Here is a 19,346-nt window from a genome sequence, read left to right as displayed (position 1 = left end):
TCTATAACAGGACGCTGCCACAGATGGAATTTACAATGCTGTTTTGATCAAATTCAAAAAGGTCAAACTAACACCTGTGATACAGCCGAACACAGAGGAAGAAGAAGAATTGGACCGGTATCTCCGACAGGACGGAGGAGTTCAGTCTCGCTGGTGCGTTGGTGTAACATCTGTAGTCTTATTGTTACCAGATGACAAGAAGGCAGCGCTTTGTTCAACGTGTCTGATAGAAGTGGAAATGATGGATGACTTCGAAAAGGGCACATGAAGCGGAAATACACATAAAAAAAGCCAGATTTCTTTCGCCGGGCGTGATTTCAAAGTGCAGTTGTCAGGTGGTCGGACTGTTTGTGAAATACCTCGAATGAAGTATCTGTTGTTTGGGAGCATACGAATTCACTAGATCCCCATTTTTATTTGGATAAGCAGCAAATTGCACATACTGATTTAAATCGCCTCGTTGACACCTTCATTGATACGCACCCTGTTCGAATGAAGCTCTTTTACTTTGTGGTTCTCGTGTGTGAAGGTTTCTCACCTGTACATTTTTACCTGAGCCTCCTCTTGACCTTGTGTCCCAGGAGGCCGCCGTGCTACTTTGTGCCGTAGCTCCCGCGGCGCCGCACAAATAATCCATTCACATCATCCACAATATGCAACTTCTGCTCATTACATCCATCAAAAACTGCTACTTTTTCCATTAGTACTTTTATTTTGTTCAGGACACCTTAGCTGGAGCCCCTGCTCCGGGGAAAGAAAACAAAAAAAGAAGAGAGAAACACCTTTTTTTTTAAATTTGCTGATATATTAAGTCTGCGCTATGGTAAGTGCTTGTGCCTTTAAGTGATGAGAGGGTTTTTTTTTTTCTTCTTTTTTTATACAGCATTTATATACAGCGTCTATACATACAACATTCATACCAGTATGAGTGCTGTGGGCATGCCAGTCCACGTACACCCTCAGATTTTTACTGTACTCTTAAAAAAAATAAAGAAAGAAATAAAAAGGCAGAAAAAAACATTAAGAGACGTACATACACGCGATAACAAGAGAATCCAGAAAGCACCCGGTTCAAGTTGAAAGGAGAAAAAATAAGAGCATGCATATAAATCTTTGGGAATGGCTTCTGTTTAAAACATACATGGTTTATTCTACATTTTTAGAAGCTATTTTCACCTTTTTTAAAAAATTGTATTTATTTTTTAAAGGGAATGACACACACACACACACACAGGGAGAAGAACTGGGGAGGGTGGGGGGGTGGGGGGTGGAATGTGATGAAGAAAAAGTGTAAAAAAAAACACCCAGAAACTAAATCAACACTGAAGTAAACACAAGAAATCACAATGTGATAGAAGTCACGGTTGCTTTTATCTCTACTTGAATTGAGCACAATACAAATAGAAACGTTGGGTTGTTTCTCTCCCGGAGGGCAGCGTGCTGATGGTACACTCCGGATGCGGTTCCTACTACACAGGCAATATCTAGTACATTCTAGTATACCAGCTGTTAAAGGTAAAAAACACAAGTTGACCCCCCTGCTGCCTGCTCTACAGGTCAGCGCGCTCATACGTCGTACTGGACAATAGGCAGAAACTGGGACATACAACAGGAATAGGTTATATTCCACTGAGAGAGAGATTCGGAAATCTTTTTGGTTTGGGTTCATCTCTGATGTTCAACATATTATGCACATAAATATGTCGCGGCGTGAATGGGGGAGCTTATTTGCGATGTTTGCTAAACTGGTTCTGCTATGAACGTGCTGGGAGTGAGAGCGCCACCGTCGTATGCTGGTGTTTGCTGTAAGCCGTGTACGTACTACTGTTGCAAATAATAAGAATGATATGTTGTGTTTGAGGTCCATGTCCACTAAAAGGTTTTGAAACGAGTGCGCGGGTTATTGACATCATCGTTTTGTGGGGGAGGCAGTGTCGGTAAGGGGTCAGTGTTGTGGGGCTGCGGTCAAACTCGCACGCTTACAAAACTTTCACACACTCATTTACAAACACACACTTCCTTGCGGAGGCGCACAGGGGGACGCTCTACTTCTTCCTGTAGTTGCCGAGCTGGATGGCGGAGCGGTCGAAGACGCAGCGGAAGGTGATCGGCTGGACTTCCCAGTAAGGAACGGGGTTGCTGAAGAGGCTGATGCCGGAGTACATGGCCTTCTTGGTGTTGAAGCCGGGGGGGCAGAAGTCCTCTGTTCCCACAGCGGCAATCTTGTTGACATGGAGGTAGACCACCTAGAGAAGGGATTAAAATAATGACAATCTTCAGTCACTGACGAGGAGTCGGATGGCAGATGAAGGAGATAATAACACGTCAGAATATAAATAATGACAGCTCAGCATCCCTGAGGAAGTTTAACTAAAAACAATGATGAAAAGAAGAAAGGGCGTCCTGTACGAGGACACTCTGAGATACTGAAGAAAACATATATGAACATGAGAGTGGCTGAAAAACATCCCGCAGCTGAGCAGGGAGAAGATTAAAAAGTGAGGGGGAAGAGAAAGCTCCTAGAAATAAGACAAAAGACGGAAAGTGCCACAAACTCAACGACTCAGACAATAAAAGTCGAGTTTAACGCCACCAGATCCAAAATTATACACAAAGAAAGGTCATAATGAATTACATTTGGCTTCATATCCAATGGAACGATACTAAAGAAAAGAGAACTACAATGTTAAAAAAACAATTGTGAACAATGTGAAAACGCCGTGAAGCTTAGTTCAGAGATTTCACCTTCTACTGTTATGATGTGATAGTTGTTTTAAATTCTGCTTTAGATTTGTATTATTCTGTTTCCATTGTTGTGTTCAAACACTCCCACAGTTTGTTGGGAGCTATTTTCTTGTACGTACTAGTAAACCAGTTAATAAATGTTTACTGGAAGCAAAGCTTAAGTTAAAAGATCTGGAATCAGGTTTGTTTACACTTTTCTCTTCTGCCAAAAGAAGTTACCATCGTGTCTCATCACGTATGAGAAGCTACCGACACTCTCCTCAGTTTGTTACAGAGGTCGACTTGTGATCGGGCAGAGAGAAGCTAAACAAAGCAAACGCAGCCGAGAGAGGATGAGCAGCACGACTGTGACGAGTTCATTTGATCATGTGGTGTGTTCAGAGTGACGGGCGCCGCACCTGGATGTACTTGTGGTCGGGCAGGCCGGGGGGAACGCTGGTCAGGACGTTGTTGTCGAGGTGCAGCTCGCGCAGGTGGGGCACGTTAACCAGGGTGCTGTTCTCCACAGAGCTGATCTCGTTGTAGCTCAGACCCAGTCTGCAGGAAGAGTCAGAACATCAGACGTGTGCGAAGAAGAGGAGGAAGGAACCCACGAGAACACAGTGCACGAGAACAAACAAATCATGTACTCAAGCTGCAACAAAGACACATCTCTGTTCTCCCTTGGTATTTCATGTTCCTGATAAAATAAACACAGTTAAACCAGTTAAATGAGCTAAACCAGTTATTTTGATTATCCAAAAACTACTGTTTAGGTTTTAGGTTTTGATGTAGAGTGAATCAGATGAAAGCTGATTGCAGAGCTGGAGTGAAGCTGAAACATCTGAAAACTGTGAGATGTAATAAACAGCACGAGAAATACATATTCTTATTTTTACAAAAGATAAAAATAATGCAGTGTCCCTCTGACAAGTTGCATTTTTCGAAGTCATTAGGAATGAAATGCAACTTGAAGCAACACCGTAGAGTTTTTGCTGAGCCTCTGCAGCCACAAGTAATTAACTCTGTTTGGCTCCGAGTCTGAGCAGTTTAAACGGTTTTTAATGGACAGAAAACAAAGCTGAGAGTTTAACTGGCGTCGTCCCACTCACTGAACTGAACTACAGCTCAGGGCTTCATATTCCTCATGATCTCCAGCTTCCCCAACCAGACACGTGACAAACACACCGAACTCCCTTTAGAACTCTTGATATTTTAAACGTTGTCTTGCTGAATGTTGGGAGACAAACACTGGTTTTCAATGACATTACTCTTCTACGCATTTGTATTCAGGACACAGAGTGGTAATGACAGTTGCACCTTTTCCCACAACTACTCAGTCAATGTACAAAGAGTCAAAAGGAAATCGTAACGTTTTCTGGTTTAAGAAGAGGGTGATAGTTTTCAGTACTTAGCCAGGTTCTTCAGGCCCTTGAAGCTGTCGGCGGACACCTTGCTGATTTTGTTTCCATCCAGGTGGAGCTCGGAGAGAGAGCTGGGAAGACCTGGCAACCCACGAGACAGAGATTACAATCGATAACTCAAGAAATAGTCCTCTTTGAAAAAAAGGGATGGAAGCACGTTCACATAGAAGATGATGATTGTAGCGAGACTTTATTTCAAAGTCGATCAAATCAAACGACTTAAAAAAATGCTTCTCGTTACATGTATCATTTTACTAAATACCTCTCGTGTGAGGGGGGATTGTTTTGAATCATTACGTAGCACAGTTTGTGTTTCTTTCCACTTTAAGCCCTTTGTTTCACTGCGGGCATTCTTTTTGAAAGGAGATTGATGTTTTTGGCCGCGTTGAACTGGCTGAAGCCAAATTATTTGTGTAAAAAAGATATCAGCCGCGTACCTTTGGGGATGTCAGTGATGTCCGTGTCTGCGATGCGAATGTAAGAGACTCTTTTCAGGTCAGAGAAAGCACTGGCCTCGATTCCAGCGCTCTTCAGAGGGTTGGAGCCGAGCTCTGAAAAAAGCAAAGGAGAGCTTGATACCACAGAAAGAAAGAAGAAAACAGCAGTAATGGATCACATCTATGAAGTTAATTCCCTTCCTGGTGTGTTACGGGAAGCTGAGTCATGAGTAAACAAAGTCTTGTGCAAGAGAAAAGTTTGTGTTTGAAACACAGATTCCGCAGCAGATTCCCAGAGCTGTCAGGGCGGGAACATAAGTCTCACATTATTGTTCTTTAAGTGACTCAATCTGCACTTTCTCCAGTTCACACTGTTTTATGACATCTGTGGAACAGGAAGGTTGAAAAGTCAGAGATACAGTACGATGTGTAAAAAAAACCTTTCTTCTACTCATGTTTGTGGATAAGCCTCTTTTTACTATTGAAAAATAATCTCATTAACCATTGACAATCGCTATTCATTGATAAAGCTGTATTTTAACATCAATTATGGGAAAATCTCACTAATAACCATCCAAAAGCAGTTGTTTTCCCTTTAAACCATCATTTACATCCATAAAATAAGCTCTACTCATTGAAGAGCAGCAGGTTCTTTATGTAGCCTAATCTGTTAACTCGCCGGAGGACTCCTTTGACCGAATAGTCCAGGAAATATGAGGCCGAACTAAGGAACCAGCTTTGAAAATGAAATTCCCATTAGTCCAGTTCCATTTGCACTTCCACGACGATTTGTTGAATCTAACAAATGGAGAGCGACTGAAAATATCTGAGCAGTCCTCAGACATGTGTGTCCTGAGGCCCTAAAAATAAATTTAGACCCTGGTTCCTCTGGTTAAAACACAGGTAGAGTTAAAACATTTTTTCCCAGTAAATCTATTGTGGTGGAAACAGGTAATACGATTCATTCAGATGTCCTTGTCAAACCCACCGTCAGAGAAACAAAACAATCTGAATAAAACATAGTGGAATATAACATTTAAACACGGGTTTCACTCTGTGTAAATATTTTGATCATTCCTGCTGAGCTGCCATCCACAGATCCTGGACATGCAGCACCTCAGAGGATGTGACCTACCGCTGGAAACTATAAGCCATCCCCTCTCTGTCGACCCTCTTCCCACTATCCAAACAAACATCCCTTAACACATCAGGAAGTGTATTTAATCTCGTACCCATGACGATCATGTGGGACATGCCCTGGAAGGAGGACTTCTTGATCTTGGTGATGGCGTTCTCGTGGATGCGGAGCTCCTGCAGGCTCTTGGGCATGTTGGCGGGGACGTCCTTCAGCATGTTCTTGGACAGGTAGAGGCGCTGCAGCTTGGTCAGAGGACTCAGGGCCTTGGCATGGATCACTGTGATTTTGTTGTTCACCAGAATCAGAGCCTGTAATGGAGCAAATGAGCAAGTTAGTGAAATGCATCTGAACGTCTCTACTCAAAAGATTAATTCAAGGAATTCAGTCCGGCATCAAACATTTATTGGATTAATGTGGAGGAGTCAGAAGTCTGGGTATTAGTTTATAGATTTTTTTTTTCAAATCCAGTCTGTTTTTTGTTAAAATCCACATCACCGTTTAGAATTAAACTATGGAATTCAGAAACAACCACTGCTGCCAAACGCACCACAAGACCGTAGAAAATATGCACTCTCCGAATTAGATTAAACAAAAACAAAACATCTGGAGCTCAGCGGCTCATCGATACTCAAACCCGGTGTCTGCTTTGTTCAAATGGAACGGCCAAGTTTGAGGCTACTTTAAGTTAATGCATTTTCAGAGGAGTCCCACTCCTGCTGTTCCGCTCTTGTGAAAGCAAGCCAAACGTTAGGTATGTGGTCCCTTCCCCTCGAGAGGCCGGTTGCATTACAGTGGAAACAGCCACAGCTGTCCGACAGAGGTATTTACTGCGAGCAGGAAAGCTGCAGGAGTTTGGAGGTGTGGGGCTGCGAGACTGCGGCGGCATACGGGTGAATAGTTTCCATGCACCTGGTGACATGGGGATTCACTGTTTCTGGTAAAAGCTGCGAAGACAGGAGTGTTTTGGGCAGGAGGAGGAGGAGGAGAGAACTCAGGTGCAAGATGATTCATGGTGCCTGATGGTTATTGATTGGTTTCACTCTGTGAGCTGCGAATTGTTTGACAGTGTTTAGGCAACACACTTATCACAGCTGCTTATAATCATATATTTCTCAGTTTCTCTTGTTGCATCTGTTTTGTTCTCCTGATGATCATCAGGTTTTCATATTGAAGAGGGGCTGCAGAGAGTGTAATGGTTACATAAGACCACATTACATAACATGAGGGACCAGAATGGCCCTCAGGTCCGACCGTCCCCTTAAATTCAATCAAGCTGCACCAAATTTCAAACACTCATGGATATCAGTTCCCTGAATGTGTCGGGTTTTCTTTCATCCATTAATTAAAGAAAACGGTGAAAAACGCCCTTTCTAGCAATGTTACAGAAAGTTAAAAAAACCTTTCCACCAAGTTTCGTTGAAATCCGATCAGTTGTGTTTGTGTAATCTTGCTGACAAACAAACGGTCAAACAATCCTCCTCGGTAATCACACGCAGTGAACACACAAAGTCAAACGTCTCTTACGTGCAGCCCTTTGAGGTTCTTGAAGTCGTTCTCCTTGATCTCGGTGATCTTGTTGTTCTGCAGGTCCAGCAGGGTGGTGTCGTCGGGGATGTCCCCAGGAACAGACTTCAGACCTGGTGATGAGACACATCGTTAATGTTAAAAGATTGAGATTAAAGTTCGAGCCAAGATATGGACCATCGCTGTTAGTAATCTCAGAATGATTTAGATAAATTCTGCGCAAGTTAAAACAGTACTTGAGAATAGTCTGTTTTGCGTTAGCTTCCTGCTGCTCTCTTGAAGTGGCTCGGCCTTAGTTGGAAAAAGGCTAATGTCACATATTTCAGTACATCAGCTTCTTTTAATAGAAGCTAAACATGTTTTTTTCTGACTTTCAACTAAATATGTTGCTTATTAAATACTTTAGATTTTTAAAAGGTTTTCTGCGACTTTCAGCTCTTTTAAACTCTTATGGATCCAAACTCAAATGGACAGAATCAGGAAACAGAGTTAAATGGCGTTTACAGGAGAAACACTCTGAAATAACAAGGTCTGCTTTGTCAGTGTAGCGCGCTACATAAAGTCTCAATGACAGGGTCCTATGCATGGTGGGGTTTATGGTGACGTCCTTCAGCGACCTAATAACTATTTGATGTGCTCTGAGGCACAAAATGGTGAAAATGGACCTTAAAACTAATTTCCTCCGGAGTGAGTGTAAGCGCCTGCATACCTGGACACTGAGCTAACACTCACTCGCTCAGCTTGGACTTGAAATATGGTACGTCATGGCTGATGTGACACAGGAAACATCATCTGTAGTGAAAGTCTGTTTGGCTGATGGGAGCGAAGGCAGCTGGAAGTTATTGTGTTTGCTTTTAGGCGTCCGTGGCAACACAAATAAATACACTGAGATTCATAATGTGCAGTTTACATTTCAGGGGAAGAGGCGTAGAATAAACTGTTTAACAAAGAAGCTTAAACCTCGGCATCGCCAGTCCACATACGCTCGGTACGTCTGCGCACGTTTTGTCCTCAGAGCTCGTGAGGACTTCTGTTAAAAGCTCCATCCATGTTTGCTTTTCTGTCAGCTTGTCCAACTCGGCAGTGGACGACCCACAAACCATCACAGCTGTTTGTGGTCACCACCATCATTACAGCACCACACGATGCACCGCTATACTATCACTTACATTTCTCATTGTTCTCGAGGTCAGACTTTCTCAGTCTTTGCAGTTTTGAATACTCTTTTATACTCTGTTCTCCATTTTGTCTCAAATTAAACCAATTAGCTGGACGTACTTTCTGCAGATGTATTCTCACCATTGTGAAGCTAATCTGTTAGAATGTGTGTGTGTGTGTGGAATCAGAGAAATTAAAGATTTCAATATGTAATGCAAATGCTTTGTTGAGTGGATTTTCCTCAAATATTACCCAGATTTCTTAAAAATGGCTTAAAACCAACTAGAGAGAATGAATAGAGAATGTGTGGACTTTTCCCTTTATTAATCTTTAAAAGAAAATTGACTGGGACTCGTCTCGCCTTCATTATAAATGGTTCTATTCTAATACAGAGAATTGGGATAGAAGGTGAATGATTGCTTTGGAACATTTCAGCTCTTTCTCTCAGTGTTTATGTAACGTCCTCTCCTGGTCCGCTGCTCTGGCCGAGTTGAGTCGTCACGTCAAAGGCCTGATTGCCTCATAGGCCAGAGTAAGTTTGGAGTTTTTGGAGGGTGATCCAGAAGTGTGGGTGGATGCGTCTGCACATCTTACACAATCAGTGCACATAAAATACATGTTTTTCCAATGAGAGAATTGAGCCGTTAGACAGTAAAGAGTAAAGTTTACACTTCTACAACGAAGAACAGAAAAAGCTGTTGATTGAGTCACACAACTGGAAAAGTAATCACAACTCATTTGAACCTCGGGCTAAGTTTTTCTCTTCCATCATCCTGCCAGAAGCAAATGCACTGGGAAAAAGAAATGCATGTGTGATGGTGAGCAGACGCTGCCTTGCACGGGTCTCTGTGTGTGTGTGTGTGTGTGTGTGTGTGTGTGTGTGTGTGTGTGTGTGTGTGTGTGTGTGTGTGTGTGTGTGTGTGTGTGTGTGTGTGTGTGTGTGTGTGTGTGTGTGTGTGTGTGTGTGTGTGTGTGTGTGTGTGTGTGTGTGTGTGTGTGTGTGTGTGAAAATCACGTGTTTATTCCTGTGTGTCTCGAGTGTGTGTTTGCGTGGATGCCAGCGGGTCTGGGGAACAGATGGAGGAGTGGGGGCCGACATCGCCTATGCAGAAGTTGAGAATCCGGCCAATGAGCTGCATCTCCGGGGAGAGAGTGCTGCTGCTGCTGCTGGCGGCTGGGGCCCCGGCAGCAGCAGCACTGATGTAATGGAACCAGTCCTTTCCTGCACATCACTCCCTCCAACTGTCTGTCGCTCCGACCGCCTGTCTGTCGCTCCGACTCCTCCGCCACCTGTCTGTCTACATCCTCTACGTTCCTCGCATCATCTGTGTCCTGAATCAGTCGCATCTTTCATTGTACTCTACCAACCTATAGATATTTGTATTCTTTCTGTTTTTATCAGTTTTGGGTCCATGTCTGGTTATGTCTTTCTTCTCTTTTCATGTTGTCCTCCCGGTCTGTCCATCTGTATCAGCCCCCTCTCCTTCCTGTGTCTCCTCGCAGCTTGTGCCCCTCCCTGTGCAAACAAAGGCTGAGCAAAAAAAAACTGTCCAACCCTACTGTGTCGAGAAGCTGGTTTACGCAATGTACAAGAATAAATGAGGTCAGGGACGTTTCTGTGGCGAAGTTTACGAGATGACTCACGCTCTTGTATTCGCCATACATCAGGTTAAACAAACAGAATTGATCAACTCCAAACTCCGACAATCACAACTGAGTAAACTGTTGTGACTGTTGCTGGAGCAAAACGCTGACTGAGTGTGTGAATAAACGTTGCATTCGGAGACAAGTTTTGGAACATTTGAGGATTTGTTTCAGGACTCTCCGGGCTAACCTTTAATCTTCATCGTTGTTTGAGAAAACATTTTGCCAAGAGTCAGGAAATACTGTAATTGTTACAGGAAGCTGAATGAGACTCACATCTGGGAGCATTTAACTTATCAACACCGGTGTCATGTTCTCTAGTCTAATGCGGAACATAATACACCCCTGGAATGACCCCGTGGGTTCGGGTGGGTGGAGGAGACAGGCAGGCTTGTAAAGTCAGAGACTCTTTCTGCTCTTAAAAAGCAGCAATGTCACTCAGCACCATAAAAGCACAGTGAGACGGCTGCAGACGCTCGTCTGGACTCGGCATCTGACAGTTGGAATCCAGGCCACGGCATCAAATGGAGGCTTGGGCGAAGAAAATGGATGTGAACACGAGGATTATGAAACTGTTTCCTAACTATATTAATTAACATCAAAACACTGATGGAGATACATGAGGAGTTTGTGATAAAGCAAACAAAACACTAGAAGCAAACTATGTGATCTTAGCTGGAGCTGAAATGACCAGTTTCCTGTTTCTATGTGGATTTGTTGTCTTAATCCGTTTTGTATTAAGACGTCACAGCTCTGGGTGATTGTGAATCGCATTAGAAAATAATACAAATAATAGAAAATAATTAATTACACATTCGAAGCAGATTCAATGTATTTAATGAACCACTAGTACAAAAATGTGGCACATTAAATGAATGGCAATGTGAATGGAACATGAATGGTACCGTACAGGTGTCTTTTCTTACCGAGGTCAGAGCACTGGATCACACGGAGGTGGCACTGGCATCTGAAGGGGCACTTGGGTCCCTCGGGCACGAAAGGGGTTCTGACAACCGGTATATCACCTGATCCCGCCTCATCCTCCATCATGAAGTCTAGGAAGCCAGATTGGCGGAAGGGCAGAGCCCAGCAGGCGGTGACGAGGAGCAGAGAGAGACAGGCCGACCTCATGGCGCTGCTAGCAGGGAGCCTGAGGACGAGAGGACACAGTTCAAAGGTTTGAGTGGAGACTTTGAAAACAGTCTGCCTATGATTAGTTCGTAAACTGCTTTGAGTAACTATCTGTTTCTGATTTACTGTCATCGAAAGGAGAAGAAAAGAGGGAAAAATAGATTTTCAGAGTGGCAGCGGCTCAAGGGCAGACAGAGGGACGCTGCGTGAGAAAGACAGAATAAGAGACACTGACGTGAAGTCCAGAGAGGCAAAGGTCAAAGGTGAAAGGTGGAGGGTCGGGGGCTGGAGAGTTCAACACTTGGGTGTAACAATTTGGTGAGGTCGACCTAATAAGCTATTTAACAGTGCAGTTTTTCAGCAGAAGGTCAAAGGTGACGGAGCAGAGGTTGGTGTGAAGCCAAAACCAAACTTTGGGAGACGTTTTGGAATTTTCAACAAGACAAAACAAACACAAGTAGTGAGCTACTCTATCGTTTTTCCACGATAATATTCACCGGTAATGTTTGCTGTTTGTCTTTTCTCTTTCAAAGTGTTGATCTATGTCGAAACAACACCAGCTGCTGAATGAGTAACATCTGCATTAGCTTTTTGCAGCGACACACGGGGGATACATCATGAGACACTGCAGAATACCACATCTTCTTCTCTGCAGCAATGAATCACAGTGATTCACGTGTTTGCCAAGAACTTCATGGTGTCATTGTGTCAGAAGATACAGTAAGGCAGAGGCGAGTGTCCAGAGTCAGCGGGAGAATCCTGATTCTTCATGTAGTCGTCTATTTCTAAACACAACCACAACCCTTTTGACCCAAACACAAAATTCAAATCCAGCGTGTACATCCACGCAAACTCCCTGACCTTTCACGCACACACAAACCAACGTCTCAAAGACCTAGCAATCTGCTTGTCAAGCGTGAAGCCAAAAGTTGCTGCTTCCCTCTCTGTGCCACAATAATTGAAGGGCGGATTTTAGCCGCGGCTGCTAACAAATGATTTGGGAGCAGTTGGTCTGCAGCAGCCCTTGACCTGAACATTATGACCAGGATGATGAAACTAACCCAAAACCTTGGTAGTCAAAAGTCATTCTGTGCCGTTTTATATGATGTACATCTGTTTGATGCTTATCTCTATTTACTGTTTGTTATTTTAGTTTTTGAGAACTGCGAATAAAGAATTAAGCTCATATTTTAAGGCTAAAGCAGGTTGTACATAGTTCTTTATATGTTTACATACTTTATGTGTCAAAAAATAGTTTTTCGTGCTCCGTTTCTCTGAGAATGAGAGAGAGAGAGCAAGAGAAAGAGAAGTGCTGATGTAGTATTATACAGGTTCGGGTTACATCAGGTCACAAGGATCACGGCTGAGAATGACTCTCTCAACACAAACTTTAATTATAGACCTCGTCCACAAAACAGCCACCGCTTTGACACACTGTACAGCTTCAGGCCAGTGGTTACAGTGCTCGCATACAGTATGACCGAACTTGAAATCACTTCAACCCAGAGGAGACTTGTGTTGGACGGGATATCTACTGCCTCTTAATATTTCTATTTTGTTGCTCTTGTCCTGTTGCTATGAAGTGGGAAAGACTTGGAGAACACCCAATAGGGTGATTTCATGCGTCGGCACTCTGAGCCTGGAAGTGTCACAACAATGTTTAATGTCTAGAAGCAGTTTTTCCACTCGGAAACATGGAGAAGGTTCTATAGTGGGAGGCGCTGAAACAAAAAGCCCTGGTCTGTACATACAGACGCTCCAGAGGACACGCTGTTCTAGTCTTCAACACACTGAGTAATCTTGGCTGCGTTGGACTCTGGTATCTCAGCTGAAAGCTCAATCCAACCAAAACCCTGTCTGCAGACTTGGCAGGAATGCTCAGCCGTTCTTTTGGATTCAGCGACGTGAAGCGCTCCTGGGTCCATCAGCGCTCGTAGATGCTTTTTGATGGTTTGTTTTATCCTGAAAAGATGCCAGATGGGTTGGGCTCGTCTTGTAGTACGATATGTTCAATGCCAATAAAAGTATTTGGGAGTCAGTTTATCAAGCTTTCATTGTGGTGCCGGTGCCATGAACTCCTCACATCTGGCACAAGTTGCAGGCTAAAACATTCAGGATTATCTACAAAGCCTGTGTAGCATCAGCTCTGCCCGAAGGAGCAGCGAAGCAAACAAAAAAAACAGGAGGTTTCGCTGCTGATTACTGAACCGCATCTCCCTGCTCTGACCCATGACCACGAGCACATAAACAGATATACATGCACATGTTCCTCGGTAGATAGGAGGGTCTCAGAGGGTCCATGTGTCCTGCCATGAATCCATCACTTTGAACGTTTCAGCAGCTTTTAATGTCAGCCAGACAGGCGTGAAGAAGAAGTCTCAGACTGAGCTCTGGGAACATTTAATGGCTGCATGATTAATCCAAGTACAAGAGTTATTACTTTGTCATTAGATGCAGGAGTTGTTGATGATGAGATTAAACAATAATTTGAAACAAAACCAGGAAAAGGGAATGGGAGTGATTTTCAGGGATTATTAATTGGGACATGAATTAACTATGTTTAAACTATAAGTGGCATAAATATTATTGCGTCTGGGGGGGTTTTGTATTTCTAAATTTAAAAAACAGAAAAGGTCATTTTGGTCAAATGCAACAAAAAAAAATAAAAAAACATAAATTCAAAGTTTTTCCCAGCAGGGATGAACCTGTGAAGACGATGCATGAGACAACCTGCTGCGCCCCAGGCATCACTTCTTCATTACCATCTGCTCTAATGTGTCCACAGGCCCTGAAGGAAGGCCGCACACACACACACACACACCTGAAGAATCTACAGAACATAGTGTGTGTGTGTGTGTGTGTGTGTGTGTGTGTGCATGCTAAACCCAGAGGGCTGTCAACACAGCATGCTGGGACATGACTTGAACATTTGAGCTCCACATCTTGCCAGTATCAGCATTTCAAAGAAGATTCAACTCTCTGTTCTGAGATAAGTGTCGTTCTTCTTTCATCATTTTCTCGTATACAGAAGAATCCTAATGATCAAATCAGAGAATGAAAACCTCAAAGTTACAAAAAGATGTCGGTTTTAAATCCTGTAGCTCTTTTTTCCAAACTGATGCACAACTCAGATGAAAGTTTTTTTTGGGGTAAATTTTGTAGAATCACCTGATTTTGATAATTAAACTTTTCTTTTTTCATTATGCATCACTTCTTTGTTGCTTCATTCAGCCAGTATCGCATCGTAACACAACTCTGAGCCAGTTAACAAGATGAAAATGGGACAGGCTTTATTCACAAGAAGTAGACTGACACTAATCAGTGCATAACTGGTTCACATTCAAGTTTCCTAGTAATGGACTTTTGAAATGTCACTGAAAAAAACCCTCAAACGTGCATAAATAGAAAATCTGCTTGAGCAGCAGGAAATATTGGAAGAGGATGAATCCAATGAATTTGGCCATTTAATTTTGGACCTGATTCTGAAAAATTAATGTTTTGTGAAACAGGATTTCCTTGGAAAGTAAGTCTGCAAGCCATGTTCCTCTAAACTTCAATCATCGGTGAAATGATTCACTTTGCATCTTCAACTGCACTGAGGCGAATGCTGGTTTGAAAGCAATCCCAAAGAAAGTGAAGGGGAAAGTACAGAAAGTTCTGCACATAAGGACGATGGGAGGTATTGAAAATTCTATCAAAAAACAATAAGGCTCAGATGTGATAAAGTTTGGTCTGAATTCCCAAAAGATTTTCACTCCACCATATCCCAGAAAACGATACGTGGTAAATGGAACGCTAACCGTTTTCTATTTCATCTCTCGAGTCCCCGAAACCTGCGACTCATCATCCCGTGTCTGACAAGAGAAAAAAAAGGGGCGGAGGCTGACATTTCCTGCGGCGACGGCGGCATCCTTGTCAAATCTCCTGTCTCCTTCTTTTGTCTCCTCTCTCTCTCTCCCTCTTCCCTTCCTCCACTTTCCTCCCCCCAAAGTCTGGCCCCAGCATTACTAATGATTCCCAGACAGGAAGCAGAGCTCGCATGAGGGAGTAAAGTAATTTTCCCTCCTTTGCTTTGTCACTTTCTCCTCTTTGTCACGGCCCTTTCACTGAAACCACAGAGCTCAGAAAATCAAGCGAAATCATTAGCTGAACATTCACAAATCTTTCAGTGAAATATCTGCAGCGTAGAAGAAACAGATTTGAAGATTATGCACCAAGTTTTGGTTTTAGCAAAAGAAAGCATGGTGTGATGAAGCAATATAAAGCAGACACCAGCTATCATCCCACACGCCGCCCGTCCACTACCCCCCCCCCCCCCCCCCCCCTCACCCCCACCCCCACCACCACCACCTCCACAAGCCTCCATCCATCTCTGCTGCTCGTCTGTCAGCCATGAATCACTGGAAGGTATTTACAAGGCCACAGGACATTTAAAAAACGTGTGGCCCTTTTAACCCATCAGCAAATGAATGTGAGCTCCCCTCCCACACGGTTGCACAAACACATGCTCAGACACATACGGCTGATTGATAACAATGCTGAAGTTTTTCTTGGGAAACTTGGTTTTATGAGTTTTCTCTTTGGCCGTGGTCTGAGGAGTCAGTGATCATTATCCTCAGCAAATGTCTGATATATTCGGGGGATTTTGTAAGTGAGATTGTTCATCTGAAAATATGCAAAGACGCGGCCAACAAACAATTTCAGAGCCAAAACATTCTTTGTAATAAGGGGTCAGGCCAAAACAGTCGTGTTTGGAAAAAGAGCTGCCCGTCGTTAATGCCTGCATGGGAGGTTTTTGAGTTCAAGAATGCTAAAGACACTCCCTTCGATCAATATAAATTCTTTAGTCAGAACTGTGAATAATATTATAACACGTCTGTTGTTTGGAGCCTTAGCATGAGAAAGCAAGCAAGTGGTTAAGCCACAGTTTAGCCGTTCCATGAGGAGAGCTGTCGGCATGCCATCAACCTCAGTCCCATTATCAACAGACTGCGCTGCACAGACGTGGACAAACTGCCCAACCCTCGCTCCCTTTCTTCTCTTTCCATCTCCTCCTCCCAATTAAAGCTCGCTCCTTCCCTCCCATAGCTTATGGTATTTCTCTTTCACTCTCTGACCCTTAAAACGTTGGCTAGAAAGACTGACATGTGGAACTTTCCTGTATTCCAGCGAGCGAAAAAAAAAGCCTTCATGGCTGATGTCCATTCAATTCCATTGTTCTATTGCTCTTTTTGACCTGAAGAGTTGAAGTCCAGATGGAAAAAATGCAGCCCCTGAGTGCAAATCTGGGCCATGTCTCGTCCAAAGCCTCGGTTCACTCATTCCTGGATCAAATGCTCAGCTTGACTCCAAAATATGAACCAGTGAGATACTTTTATTGCTTTGAGTATATGTTTGTACAGGGCTTGTGCTCCTTTTAACCTATATTCTATTCTAAGTTCCACTTTTGATCCTATCTTGTTTGTCTCGGGTTTTTCCCTTGTTCAGTTTCACTCAATGCAATTCAGTGCAGCTGAACCCTATTAGGTTTTTTCTCCCTGCTGGCAGAAAGGATGTAATGAGTTAGCTGAGAGCTGTGTGGTGGCTTTCCCGGGAAGCCTTCAGACCTCTCTTTGATAGAAGAAGCTGTACCATTATGGGATTAATGGCACTGTGTGTTGCCAGGTACAGCTTTTTTTAAATATCCTCTTCAAAGCCCCGCACTTTAAGTTGCCCCTAGCAATTTGGGTCCTGTTCTGCTCCTGTGAAAACACAGCAGCAAGCGCCACAGAGAGGAACACAGCTCCAGAGCAGACAGATAAGAGATTGGGGTGGAAGTGGTCTGGATGCAATCTAAACTAAACCACTGAGATGGAACGTGTCAGGGGAAGTAGAACTCACAGCTATTCCAGTAAGTCTTGTCATGGAGTAATGGGTTGAATTAACACAAAGAAATGCTCATTGTTGTTTCAGCTTTTCTTTGCCCTCATTTCTGTGTCGACTATTCAAACCCCACAGGGACAGAAAGAAAAGAGAAAAGGGGGCAAAATAAAAAGAGAAAAGGAAAAAGAAGAAGTAGGCTAGATTTGCAGAAAGAAAATCTAACTTTTCAGCCTGGCAGTCTTTCAACCACTTGTCACTATGAAAGCATAACAATTCGGACTCACTTGTGCATGCGCAAAACTAACACACTTGAGGAAGGCAGCTCCATATGGATTACATCCAAACAATCAACAAACAGTTGTCCTAACACTTCATTTGGTCAATTGCTGCAAACGCAAACTGTAAACTGAAAATATCACATGGCCCTCAGCGGTGGATACTTTGGAGATACTTTGCCTCTAGGCCAGAAGAATAAGGTTTTTTTTGGCAGAGGGCTGAGGTACCAGCATCAACGGCACCACCACACCCCCTTCGCTAGCCGCTGGTCTTTTCACTGAGCTGCATGCAGATTGGACTGGAAATGATTAAGGTCTCTCATCACAAAGCCAAGAGCGTTGTGGGAACAAGACCTGGCAACATATTTGGAATATTCACAACACAACAAACACACACAGAGACACACACACATACAAAAGTACACAGGAAAAGCTGAGCAGAGAGGTAAAGGCAACATAATGTATGAAGTAGAGAATCAAACATCCTCACATGCATCTTATATAAAAGAAAGGAAATAACATCATCTGCAAACAATGTGACTTTCAAATCATGAGTAACAGATCCTGTCATGTTTGCATTTATGCAGAAAGTCAGTTAAGAAAAGAAAATTTGCCACATTCTCAATGTTTCTCTCCCTCTTTTTAAAATTTGTCCAAAGTGAAACCTAACTCCTGCTTTTTAAGCTCATTAAAACCCTGACTTTTCCTCTGGAGGAGCTAAAGGATTCACCTACCTGTTCTCAGTAAAAGTGAGGCAAAGAGAGCAGAAGTGGGCGAGATGAGCTTGACTCCCAAAAATCCAGTCGAGTGGGGGATGAGACTGTGAAGTGGCTGCGAGGGCCTATGGGGTAATTGGACTCGGAGCGCGTGCAGCCAAGATCAAGCAGGTGTGCTCTGTCACAACAAGGGGAGGAGAGAGAGAGAGGGCAAGTGAGGAAGGGAAGACAGAGGGGAGAGAGAGGAGAGAGACAGAAGGAGGGAGGGGTCCGGCCGTCGAGCTCCTCTCAGGACCGAAACAATTGGTGGAGGACTTCCCCCGTGCTTGCTCCGAAAACAGCTGGAAATGGAGAAGGGTGGAAGAAAAAAAAAAAAGAGTGCGAGAGAGAGAGTGCAGGAAGAGGGAGCAAAGAGAGAGAGAGAGAGAGAGAAGAAACAGGGAGAGAGAAGAAAGAGGCAGAGAGTTGGAGTTTGAAGCAAAAAGCAGTGATTCGGCTGGCAGCCACGCTCGCTGTGACATCTGGTAATGATAGGTCCTCTGTGGAGCTTCGCTGAGAACTCTGCACAAAAACCTTTCTCCTTCTTTCACACTCGCTGTGCCATTCATCCTCTTTCAGAGGCTACACAAAACAACACAAACACACACACTCACTAGTTCCACTATCCCCGCAGGAACACTGTGACAACAATCCCTGTCCCCTCATCCAAAACGTATCCATCATTAGTAAATGCCCAAATTGAACCCATACCCTTACTCTCATCCTGATGGACACCTACCCTTCCCTGAAACATGTCTTCACTCTAAACTCTCACGCTTTACATTTGGGAGAATCTTAGGGAAGGTCCCCATAAGGAAGACAAGTCCCCACGATGTGAGTGGGTGAACAGATTTAGGTCCACACACACTTTTGTCCCTTTCTTTGTCCTCATGAAATTGGTAAAACCCCCGTTGTCAATGCTGTGGCCAAGGAAAACTTAAGATATGTTTTTCAATTCAATTTTGTTGCTGAACCTGCATGATGAGTATTTGCAATTTAGTCAAAATAACCACAGATTTACATTTACACTTAGATCCATTTTTATGCTAAAAAAAGAGAACTAGGCCCTTGCAACATCTCAAAAGCATTATGAGATTTCATCTCTTGTTTAAAAGTTCATACTCTGTACCATGAATTTGTCTTCCCTATCTGTGACAGTTCTTATGGTGGTGCTACAAGGAAAGTCAGGGGATCCCCAAAGCGATTAAGGCACAATTTCCTGTATTGCCATTGGATGTAAATCTAGACCATGTGCACGTTGAACTGGTCCTGCC

At 43.5% G+C, this 19,346-nt stretch overlaps 1 protein-coding gene across 1 annotated transcript; it reads right to left on the bottom strand.

Annotated features, from left to right (window-relative positions):
* Window positions 1-692: 692 nt before the first annotated feature.
* dcn (decorin) lies at window positions 693-18,118 on the bottom strand. Its single transcript, XM_034578261.1, has 8 exons — window positions 18,052-18,118; window positions 10,976-11,199; window positions 7,248-7,360; window positions 5,818-6,031; window positions 4,586-4,699; window positions 4,136-4,229; window positions 3,144-3,282; window positions 693-2,246 (listed from the first exon to the last, which is right to left on the bottom strand). The coding sequence occupies exons 2-8, from the start codon at window positions 11,178-11,180 to the stop codon at window positions 2,046-2,048; spliced, it is 1,080 nt and encodes a 359-aa protein (XP_034434152.1). The 5' UTR covers window positions 11,181-11,199; window positions 18,052-18,118; the 3' UTR covers window positions 693-2,045.
* Between the last annotated feature and the right edge of the window lie 1,228 nt (window positions 18,119-19,346).

Source organism: Hippoglossus hippoglossus, chromosome 23, assembly GCF_009819705.1.
Source record: "Hippoglossus hippoglossus isolate fHipHip1 chromosome 23, fHipHip1.pri, whole genome shotgun sequence".
NCBI lineage: Eukaryota > Metazoa > Chordata > Actinopteri > Pleuronectiformes > Pleuronectidae > Hippoglossus > Hippoglossus hippoglossus.
This window is presented reverse-complemented; position numbering and strand designations above follow the sequence as displayed.